Here is a 12,236-nt window from a genome sequence, read left to right on the forward strand (position 1 = left end):
ATGAGAAGGCAAAGCAGAAGAGGCCACACAAGTAAACTAGATACGGTTATGCTCACTTGGGCAGTCAGGGATATTATGAAACAGGGGAGGGGTCCTAAAAAAACAGAGAAAGGAAGGAAATGATGAGATCAGAGAGCTCTTTGGTTATGCTTGCCTTTAAACTGAAGCACAAAATAAAGGCTGCAACAATACAGCATAATACAGAACTGTTTTGTATACAAAGAACCGTATTCCAACCCACTAACATCATTAATATTCTACCCATGAAATAGTTCCCCTTCCCTGCTCATGCCATGCCATGCCATCCTTGTGTAAAAGCTAAAAGAGAATGGTTATATAGACAGTACAGAGACAACGACCAAGAAGTCCAGATGATCATTATAAACAATAAGCTCTTCTCTCCTCTCTATATCTTCTTCCTCTCAATCAAAAGAAGTAAGGAATTGAAGTGAGATATAGAAGTATGAATGCCAATGAAAACTAATATCTGCCAATTTAAACTAACGTTTCTGTATAATAGAGTAGACAGCCTCACTGATGAAGTTTAAACTTATCAAAAAAAAATAAAATTGCAGAACCTGGCTTGAGATCCAGCTTGTTTTAGGGTTCGAAAACCCCAAATCGAAAACCCTTTTGATTAGGGTTCAATTAAATTCAGGCTGCAACATCCCATTGTTTTAATTGCTGCAACATCCCATTGCAGAGTCGCTTACCTATTTTAGGTTCAACAACGAAATCAAAAGAAGGAGAAGAAGAGACAGAGATCGTTCAGAGAAGAAAGAGCATAGAAGAAGTAGAAGAAGGAGAAGCTGAGAAGAGTTATCTGGGTTAGATTGTAGCCGGAGAAGAAAGGAAGTCGCCGGAGCACCACTAATGGACGCCTTGCCGGAGCAGCAGTTCCTCCCAAGCTTTCGTTTCCTCAAAGGTTAGATTGGGTTGGTTTTAGGAACAAAAGTTTAGGGGTAAAATAGTCTTTTCAACTTAGGTTAGGGTAATACATAAGTGAGGGTACTTAGGTCTTTTCAGTTATGAAAATAAAACAAAGGGTAAATTGATCATTTTAGATTATGTTTGGATAACAAATACGTGAGGGTATTTAAGTCTTTTCAGATTTAAGAAAATGAAACAAAGCGTAAAATGGTTAAAATATTGTCGTCTAACGGTGGAATTTAACGGATTGCACCTATCTGGCATTTGGGGTGTAAACCAGAGGTGATACGTGGAATATTGAGAGGTGTTATGCGAAATATTGAACCGCTTAGGAGGGTACGAGGAATATTGGGTGTATTCTAGGGGGATACGTGTACTTTATCCTTCTTTTTTTATTTGGGAGTAATATACATTAAATCAAATCATCTTTGACGTTTCATTTTAACCCAAGCCCAATCCTGATATCTTGAAATTGAATGATGCAAGTCCTTGAAGAGCGTATCTGTTGAAACAAGTATGATTGTCTTGATAAGATATTCTCTTCAGTACTCCTTTATGTTGTTTATAGAATCTGGTTCTTTTAGGTTATAACTGATGGGGATTTGTACATTACATCTCTACTACAGAACCAAACATGTGAGTTTTTTTTCACCTATTAAAAGATAGGAGCACATTCCGATTAATTTCTCAAAAATATAATTTTGGATTAAATTAAAACTAGTAACTAATCCCAACATAGAAGCATTGGAGAAATCCATATAAATAAAATCTTAAATATACTTGATCATGAGACCTATAGTTGTCATTATAAATAAGAACCATAATTCCAACAACAGTGATTAAGATTGACATAATAGAAATATGTGGATACTATATCGGTTCGATACGAGCTATTAGAATCAATTTTTTGAATAGGCCAATGTATCCGTCTACTATATTGGTCGAAATTTTTTTTTAAAAAAAATTAGATATTTATAAAAATGGCCAATATGTATATATCTGTTGATATCTGTTGTATCAATCAATAGTATAGTATCAGCCAACGATACTAATTTGTATAAATTGATTCGGACGATACGATACTGATATCGATACCTAGATCCATGATTGGGTCTAGCGCCCTAGATGTCAATCCTTGTTAAGCATGTAAGTACCTAGATGTCAATGCCAAATTTTCAAGAAATTATCCCAATGCCATTGTTGATTATTGAAAGTTTAACATAAGCCGCTAGTGGTTAGGGCATTCATACAATTTGGGCCTGTACCCCCCCCCCCCCCCCCCCTTTTTTTGGGCTTGGGCTAGATTTTTCTTCCTATAGACCATACTAGGAAGTCCTGGTCCTGGTCAGCTTAAATGGAGTTGTTCAAGTCTCAAAATAAAACATCTAAAATCTAAAATTTAGAATACATGGAGAACTAGAAAATATATAGGAGGGTACATAATTGAAAAGAGAAATAAGTTTGGAATAGAAGTTATCTCCTCAATTGATATGAGTAGAGACACAAATGGGCTAGGCTTGGGCTGGGTTTTTTGTTTTTTGGATTAGTTTGGGCAATTAGTGTCACTTCAATTTAATTTATCAAAAATCTAAAGCCCAATGGTGTGAATACTCAAGATTAGCATACCTATCTGTAGGTATTGTTGAACAAATTGGGTTTCACTTTCCATTTTGTTTCAAAAGCTTTCTGTTGCCACTAGGAAAATACTGAAACTTATGGATGGATATATGTGTACAAGCATGGTTTTAAACTAGGATTGGAATCGGGTAATCAACTGAGTCGACTTGAAATCGACGGGCAGGATTGATTGGGAATCAATGGGACCGATGCCGAATCCGATTCCAAATTTTAAAACCTTGGGTCCAAGTGGGTGGGGGACTTGAGAAAATTTGAAAGAAGTTTGAGGTTGAACCACTTCCTAAATGGCTCATTATGATTCATGCTATCATAGTCCTTGAAGAAAATGAACCACTAGTAGAAAGGGAGGGGGGGGGGGGAGGGAAGAAGGAAAAAATTACAAATGACCAAATCATCATTCCACGTAGATGTAAAAATTATCCATCCTTGAGACCTCCTTCTTTATAAAGTGATTTTGTATTAGCCATTAGAAAAAAGAAAATTAGAGACTACATTAGAGAAGAGAAAATGAGAGAATAAATTAAAGAAGAGATGGACTGCAAATGGGGGCAATAGAAGGCAAAAGAATGTTGCGATTAGGAGGTCAATGTCTGGACTAACCGTCTTCCTTGCATAAATTAAGAAATAAAGTTTGTTTTGTGATTCAGTATCACCAATTGATTTTAGTGTAGCGAATTAGCGATAAAAGCATGATCTGAAAGACTAATAATTGGTATCGGAGAGTACGTGGCCGATAACTTCAGTTTTATTCAATTGAATTGGAACGTTCTGGGCTGTTGGGTGGAGGAGTACTAGGAGTTGGAAGAGGTAGAATTAATGAAATCTTTCAAGTAATTGAGTGTGAGAACAGCCCTCCGTGAATCAATGAGGTCGATGCCATGGAAACCCACATCGTCAAAGTGAGCCACAACTTTAACTCCATTCTTCACCAACAGCTCCACCAAACCTCTCTGTCGATCAATGGTGACATCTCCTCCATACCCTCTAACCAAAACTTTCCCCATCTTCCTCAGCTTCTGAATGAGATCAGGGCTGGCCCATGGATTGCAATACTCATGATCCCTATTGGCTCCCACAGGTAGGGCCATCTCCCACGTCAGATCGCTCACCGTCAATGGCAACATCTGATCATCGGCGTATTTAAGATCAGAACGGGTCCTCTCTTCCCCACCGAACAAAGGCTGAGTCATCATAACACCGAGGATCTTAAGTGGTCCAAGATCCAAATCCAACGCTCGTAACCTCGCGTTGAACGCGATATTTGCCCCGCTGTTCCACCCAAAAAGCAAAATACGAGAAAAGTCAGCTAATTCCCTTACCCAGGGTTCCCCACCATTAATGGTGTCCAAGGCTTGTTGCTTCACCCACATCAACGCATCATCTGCGTCTTCGTAAGCGGCGGGGAGACGATGCTCTGGTGCGAGACGGTAGCTCACGGACACGACAATGCAAGGTACTAATCGGGCGGCGCGTTCGCAGAGATTGTTGCAGAAGACGGTGCCGGCGGAGAAGGTGTGGAATCCACCACCATGGAAGTATAAAACTAGAGGGAGGCGAATTCCGGGCTGGAGATGGTCCGGTTTAGGGCGGATGATACGAACCCAGGTTTTCTTTTCAGGGTTAAGGGTAACGTCTTTGCTTAGAATGCCTCTGGTGTCCCCGTAAGGATCGTCCATGGATGCTTCAAGAGTAGGGAGTTCTGCTAATCGTCTCAAACTTCCATCTGGGTTGAATTGGATCTTCATGTGTTCATAAGGATTAATGTGAGACCCTGAATGTGGTTTCATTAATTGTTTTTCCATCTTTGCGTTTCCGTCTGAGTTGGGTCGGCCCAAAGGACTACCGACTCTTGTTGTTGTTGTTGTTGGATCTGTGTGTGAGGGTTCTTGCTGCACTGTGGCCATTACAGAGAGAGAGAGAGAGAGATGAGTCAAGAGAGAGGAAAGGGATTGCTGGAATATGGTCTTCAATTAATCTTGTTTTCCGTTTATAAATAACCATAGAGCCATGGCGGACTGGATTAATGGTAGGAAAAGCGAGTTATGCGTTGGTCTCCCAAACGTCAAAACACCCAAAACAGAAAAAGAGGCTTCTTCCCGGTCCTCTTATTCTTTCATCGGGTTAGAGTAAGAGACGGTTAACCGTCCCTTTTCCTACCATTGAGTTCTTTGAGTCCTACTCACTTTTTTTTTTTTCTTTCTTCTTTTTTGAACTGGTCTGAGTAAGAGACGGTTTTCCCCCACCCATATTTAATGGTTCGAAACTCCCACCATTTCTCATGTAGGGCTTACACAGTCGTATATAAAAACTGTCCCCTTCATTTAATAAAAGAGTGAAATTACAAAGTAAAATGTCAATACATGGGGTATTTAATGGGAGAGGGATGAGTATACTAGCCATAAATAGGGCGTAAGCTAGCACTCTATGTGTTTATATCTCTCTCTTTCCTTTTGAAATGACTTCCTTACCCGTCAAAGGGAGGAAGAGAGAGATAGACACATAAAGGGTTAGCTTACGTTTTATCACTAGCATACCCAACCTTTTCCCAAGTTTAATATAAAATCAATTTACATCATTCCGCAGAAATCCTATGGTCGAAATTGCCTTGTCACCCTTTCATGTGGTGTACCTAAGTGTGAGTCCAGAGATCTGTATAGTGGAATGTATGGTCCAATTAGTAACGCATGTAACAAAAAAGAAAACATGTACATATTACTTTGATCAATCTTTTTTGGGCAATTACCATCACTCTCCTGTACTGGTCCTATATTTATTCAAATGCACTTATCTTTAAATTTATTTATTTTTCTGATACTCCCCTACATTCAAAGTTCTACCTCTCCTTTTCACAGGGTATTCTAAAATCCCAAGAGTACCTCTTTGTTCAGGTCACCCCTAACCGACTACCCCCATCACCCCTCTGGCAGATCTGCTTAATTACAGGTTGGGATCATTTTTTTACCTCACTCGCTCAACATCCCTAGTTTGGTATGGATAATCATATGGAATTCTTAAACCCCCGAGAGTGCAATCTTTATCCTTTGGAAGGCTTGCTTGAATGCTTTAGGAATTATGGTGAACCTCAAAAGGAAAAAAATATTTGTGTATCCGATCTTTGCCTAAAATGTGGATAAGTGGTTGAGATTATGGAGCATCGATCATGTGCTTTTGGATTGCCCCTTTAGCTCAATAAGCCTGGTTTGCTTCTTGTGTGATCATGAAATCCTCATCTAGCCAACCAATGAATATCTATGACTGAATTATTAAATGGAGTAAAGTTCTTGGATTGACAAAGAAAGAACAACAGAAACTCTTTACTTCACATGCTATGAATGCTTGGGAGAATTGGAAGATGATGAATTGCAAATGTTTTAGAGCCTACTTATCTCCATTCATCTCCAGGATCTCTATTGTGAATAGAAATTAATGTTAATCGGAAGCCCTCTCACTGATCCTTGGTTCTTTGCCTCCTCATCACTTCAATGGTCCCACTTCTCACTCTTTTGGCTAGCCTGTGGGGAACTTCCTTGTGTTCTCTGATGTTGTTTCTTCAATCAGATTAAAATCTAGGGTGTATTATTTTGAACGATAAGTGAGAGCTATGCTTGATTGCCATTGAGACCATGTGACTCTTTCTTTAGTAGTTGTGGGTGAGGCCCTTGCCCTTCGGTTAGCCATAAGAGCTACTCTCCATTTTGGTTACCTTCACGTAGTGTTTCACTCTAACTACTTCTCATTGACTAGTTGCTTGAATTTTGTTGTGATACCCCGAATTTTAGTTTTCGAGATATTCTTATATACATAAATGCATTATAGATATATATATTTAATACATCAAATAGGGTTTTCAACAAAAAGGGAGAATGGGTCATGTAGCTGAATAGTTGAATAGGTAGATATATTAATGAATATGGTTCAAAAGTCAAGATTATCAACTTCAACATCCAAATCTAAATACACTTCTCTTTATCTACACATGTAGTTGTCACATGGGTGTGTCCCTTCATTGTTTTCTTCTTCTTTAAAGCTTCAACAATATTTCTGTCGAGAGAATCTCGCAACCACGATCCTCTCCGTTGAGAGAACTTCTCCAACCACTGCGCATGATTATCTCTGCCATGCTTGTCTATTCTTTGTAAATATACATTTTATACAGTAAACCCCTATTTTTGAACCAATTCTCTGCAGAACCAAAGTCATCCGGGATTCACGCGAGTTCTACACCTCATTTTTTTCCCGTTTGCGTCGGCATTATGTGATAGGTAGGCGGCGGGTAGGATCCCTCTGTTTTGATTTTCTTCAATCAACTGGCCGGAGCATCCTTTCTTGACTTCCCATTTCGAATTCCATCATCCCCCTCCAACGTACAGGAGTAAGAGAGAGTCTATAAAGCTAAGGCAGGGAATGGAATGATCTTCATGCCATTAGCAGAGAGAGTGGATTGTGAGAATGAGATGGTAAGAAGAGGTAGTTTGTGAGAAAGTGAGACAAAATAATGAGACGAAGGTGAGAGGTGGAATAGGGTCAAAGTGTAAAAGAATTTGAGGGAGCTGAGTTGCTTTTGGAATAAAAAGAGGAGGTGCTGTCGCCCACGTAGCAGCTGCGGTGCAAGACTCCACTGTCCAGAACCAGCTTCGCCGTGGAAGACGAAATCACCTGTTAACGTTTCAGGTATCCTTAGCCTCTGTAGTCCTCAACCTTGAGCATGAAATACCCCTGCCCATATGATCATAATGGACCAGATATATAAACCCACTAGTTTTATTCCCATTCTTTTCACCTTGGTCATGACTCCGGTCATCTTCTCAAGCCGCGGTGACTAAGTCACCAAGCCTAAGACAACCGAATGCTTTCCCTCTTGAATAGTATTGGTTTCAACATATTTGTTAATTTTATATATTATAAGGCTAGTAGTGGATACTTTTCAAATCTAATACTTTATATATATATTTATGATGAATAGTATTACATGACCTTACTATGTTATATTTACATTGGTTTCATTTAATGTTTGTTGGATGATGATTACATCACCCCATTATTTAATATGTTGGTGTCATTGATGGGTGGTGGTGATCCCATTCCTAAATAGTATACCCTATTTTTAAATGAATATAGCCTAGCACCCTGTATGTATAATACTCAATAATCCAGACCAACTTCCGTGCTATGCACAGGCTAAACCGATCTCCGACTTGAATCCATGTTTGAACCAGAGACCCCTGATTATTCCATATACCCCATGGTTATAAGAGGAACACTTGAGTCGCACAACCATCCTAAATAGCTTTGGCATTCCAGAAGGGTCCATGAGATGCTTACGCCCCATCTACCTCAGCACTAAGCTTCCTATTATATTATTGCTGCTCCTATCTAACTCCCTATTATGTTATTGCTGATTGCATGTCTAGTAATTATTTTATGTTAGTTGCTTTATCTAGTTATTATTTTATGTATCTTTCCTATTCTTCTTGTAATCTCGTGAGCTCAATAGCTAGTTAATGGCTATTCTATTGGATTGAGAAGACAGAGAGAATATGTTATTGATTTCTATTTTGGAGGAGACTCCATTAATGAACCTTGATGAATCCTTGGGCAAGCCTTGAAGGGCTTCTCTACTGCTTACTAGGGACCTAGGAGAGTTGCTACCCCTTTCAACCTTTTCTCTATCGATCCTGCACTACAAGTAAACAAACAAAATAATGGTTCTTTGATTGGGTGAACCAAAGTCAAATCGGGGAAGTCGATAGTATATAGGGGTTAGGTACTGGATGAGGTGTACAGATGCTAGAGTGTGATCCTTCCCGGGGTTACGATGCCCGGAATCAGGAGTAGATCATGCCTAGTGTGACAGATGTCCTCCCTGGGGTTACGATGCCCGGAACTAGGAGTAGACATAGTATATTCTGAGATAGCCCTTCCCGGGGTTATGATGCCCGGAATCAGAAGTAGACTATCCCTTATATACCAATGAGATTAGTCCCTCCCAGGGTTACGATGCCTGGAACTAGGGGTAGATTATCCATTGTTCAGTGATATGGCGGTCCTCCCCAGGGTTACGATGCCTGGAATCAGGAGTAGACCTTAAGTTTATGGCAGTTATGACGACCTCACTTTCTACGTACGAGTGGTAGTTCACAATGACCAGACCAAATTAATTAAATGATTTATCTTAAGAATTAAAAGATGTACTATATTTTCATTGAGCATGTTTTTAGTGTTATTTTCAAATGCCATGCATGATTATATATCTATGATCAAATGTATAATATGTTCAGATTCTATCATCCATGTTTCTTGCATCATAATATGACTGTATTCTTCTCACGGGCTAGTTGAGCTCACCCCTCAATATTTTACAGTTGCAGAGCAGGCTCACATGGAGTGTCACTGTACGGAGTGCGTTAAGAAGGCTAGGGGAAAATACTTGATAATTCCTGAGTAGTGGATCCTTGATTTAATAACGCTTAGAGTTATTTCTTTTCTTTTTATGATTCAAGTCAGTTGGTGAGTTTTAGTGTGATAGTTGGTGGTCAGTAGCATTAATGTAATTTGAAGAATAGAATGGGATGTAATGCTTTATGATGATACAAGTTGTGTGATGACTTAAGTAAGAGGTTTTTAGACTATGGTTATGTGAATGAAGTTCTTTTTAGATTTCGGTCATTGACAGAATTACTTAGAATGAATAACTTCCGCTGTGCATTGAGGTGATATAGGCTTAGTTTCCACTGCAATTCAATGATATTTGAGTGATTGATTATCCGCTGCCAATGAATTAAATGTAAGTGAGATGGAAGATCGATCGTTATCACACGGCGGCCCGCGAGGGCCAGCACCCATATCTCACCCGGATTTGGGGGCGCTACATTTGTGCCTTGTCCAGCTTCTGTGGAAATATCCACGGTAGTGGAAGAGTTAAGAAACAAATTTAGAAATTCTGACTAAATTTGTTTCTTATTCTTTTCGTCATATTTATGAGAATGGATGATCTGCAAGTATCAATAGGTGAACGTACATGTGAGAATCACTCATATTTTAATTTTGTTTTCATAAATACCTTTACTTTTTTTGTAAATGTCAAAAATAAGACAGGTGGTTGACTCTCACATATACATTCACCTGTTGGTACGTACAGACGAATCGAACTCCATATTTATAGAGCATAAAGTATTATTGTCCATTCTATTGGTATATGGAAATTTGCCTACCCTTATGGATATCTTCATTTCCTAAGGAGATATTTCTACTTCTATAGCCATTGCTACCTGATGAGGCTTAATAATATTCTCTTGAAAAAAAACCCCCAAAAATCTCGCCCCTCTTGATGATTTTGCGCATACTCTCAAAAAGGAAGCAATACAGAGAGAGATAGAAAGAAATAGGGAGGGTCCTTCCCTACAAACCAATCAATCAATGAATGTTGTATCCCAAAACATAATGTTACTTGATTTATTTCATTTCACTCATTGGGTAGGACAGATTAACCGAAGTGAACGGCTAAGAACCCTTTCACGGTCTCCAGCAGCTCGCTTTTTTCATTACACTTTTTTCTTGAAAAAACGCTTTTTCGTTACACGTGCATAATAATTCTCTTTCTTTTTTTTTAATGTTTTTTTTAAGAGACTATTAGAAGAGACTTTTATAGCAGACTCGAGAATCGAGATAGATAACAAAGACGAACAAGGCTTGATAAGGGAGGAAAAAAATGTAAAAATGTAAAAATGTAAAAATGAAAGAGTAAAGAGAGTCAAAGATAAAAAAAAACTGATGGACCATACCAATTATCATTTCGAGAAGCATCCACCAATTAAATCGAATTTAGTATTCGGAGAAGAAGGAGGAGTAGTAGTAGAATCGATCGATCGATCGATCGATCAGTAGATGAATTCTCTATAGGCCTTGAACAGACCCTCACACTTTTGTGGTTCACGGAATTCGACAGCATGACAAGCCTTTTCATCGTAGAACTCCACGAACTTCACTCCACTCCCTTTCAACATCTTCGTAAATTCCTTCTGATGGTCCAACAACGGGTCTTCTCCACCGATGCAAACCAAGCAACTCTGGCTATTCAACGCTTCGATTTCCGATTCTGATAACCCCTTCACCATAGGGTTACAATAATCGTGATTACGATCGGTGTCGATTGGCAAACACAACTCCCACATCAGATCCGTCGACGGATACGGCACCAGCGGATCGTCTACCTTTCTCAGCTCTGATGCTTTCCTTTGGACCCCACCGACGAAAGGCTGGTGCAGTATCAATCCACTGATCTTCACTGGCTGAAGTTGATCTAATCCCAAACTCCACAACCGAAATGCCACATAATACACAATATTCGCACCGGCGCTGCCGCCCATCATGAAACACTTTGAGAAATCGATATAATCCCTCAACCAAGGCTCGCCGTTGGATTGATCTAAGGCTTGATTCTTGACCCACTGGACTGCTTCGACTCCATCGTCGTAGGCCGCGGGGAGGCGGTGCTCTGGAGCAAGACGGTAATCGACGGAGACGATGATGGCGGAGAGTTCACGAGCCATGCGGATGCATACTTCATTGAAAGGTAGAGAAGCGACGCTGCAGAGGATGAAACCACCGCCATGGAAGTAGATTATTAGAGGCAGATTGGAACCCTTGGTAGCGTTTTTAGGGCGGTAGATTCTGACGGAGATGTTGTTGGCCGTATTTAGAGGAACGTCTTTCGTGAACACGTCGGCATCGACACCGTCACCGGTGGCTGGCACTTCGGGGACTGGGGATGCGAGTCGAGTGATTGTTCCGTCAGGGTTTTTGCGGAGACTGAGAAGTGCGTAGATATCAACAGAGCTTGCTGGCGTAGATTGATCCGCCATGACTCTGCCTCTTCTTCTTCTTTTTCTTCTTCTACTTCCAGTCTTCCAGTCTTCCAGTCTTCCACCTTCAATCCGTGAGAGTTGGACTTTATACTACATGTGACACGTAAGACATAATGGCACACGCACCTGAAAAAACCTCTCTCGTGAACGTCAGATTGGTATAATATCTGGTCCCGCCTTTTCATGTAAGCAACTTCTAATCCAACGACAACAAATTTTGGGACCCACCTATATGTTCACGTCTTTATTCCTCCACACCTACTATTCATAGGCTTTACCTAATGTCATGAACGCCTTCTATAGCTACAATCTGGCATGAGCTTCGTCGACCGTAGGATTAGTGATCAAGGGAACCAAATAGGAAAATATTAAGGTGTTGAGACTTAAGACTATACTTGAGACTATCTGGTAGGTAGGGTTGGTAGGTGAAGTGAAGTGGATTCCAATCTGATGAATATACATCATGTCCATCATGTGATCTTAAGGTTATTGTTGGATGATATATCTCACTTTTGAACTGTCATAAAGTCATGGGAACATGATGGTGTAGATTAAAAAACACATAAACGCATGAAACATGATGGAGTACATTAAGATTCTCCCCCCCCCCCCCGGCGGACCATAATGATGAGGAACAGAAAATATCGAACTTATTAGTTAGGCTATGGGTAGAAGCTAAGAAAATGTATTATAATTCGTATACAAAAGAAATGTATATATATGGTCAGGGAGGAGAGAGAATGTTAATAAGAGAAGATAAGACGATGTGTATCCGTGCATGTCATTTTCTTTATTATTTATAAT

The 12,236-nt window shown here is 39.8% G+C and overlaps 2 protein-coding genes across 2 annotated transcripts; both read right to left on the bottom strand.

Moving 5' to 3' along the window:
* Positions 1-3,358: 3,358 nt before the first annotated feature.
* Positions 3,359-4,348, bottom strand: LOC122665078 (probable carboxylesterase 9). Its single transcript, XM_043861141.1, has one exon. The coding sequence runs from the start codon at positions 4,311-4,313 to the stop codon at positions 3,360-3,362; it is 954 nt and encodes a 317-aa protein (XP_043717076.1). The 5' UTR covers positions 4,314-4,348; the 3' UTR covers position 3,359.
* A 6,097-nt stretch (positions 4,349-10,445) lies between these two features.
* LOC122666016 (probable carboxylesterase 8) lies at positions 10,446-11,449 on the bottom strand. Its single transcript, XM_043862131.1, has one exon. The coding sequence runs from the start codon at positions 11,427-11,429 to the stop codon at positions 10,446-10,448; it is 984 nt and encodes a 327-aa protein (XP_043718066.1). The 5' UTR covers positions 11,430-11,449.
* Positions 11,450-12,236: the final 787 nt, after the last annotated feature.

Source organism: Telopea speciosissima, chromosome 6 (genome assembly GCF_018873765.1).
Source record: "Telopea speciosissima isolate NSW1024214 ecotype Mountain lineage chromosome 6, Tspe_v1, whole genome shotgun sequence".
In the NCBI taxonomy this organism is placed as follows: Eukaryota; Viridiplantae; Streptophyta; class Magnoliopsida; order Proteales; family Proteaceae; genus Telopea; species Telopea speciosissima.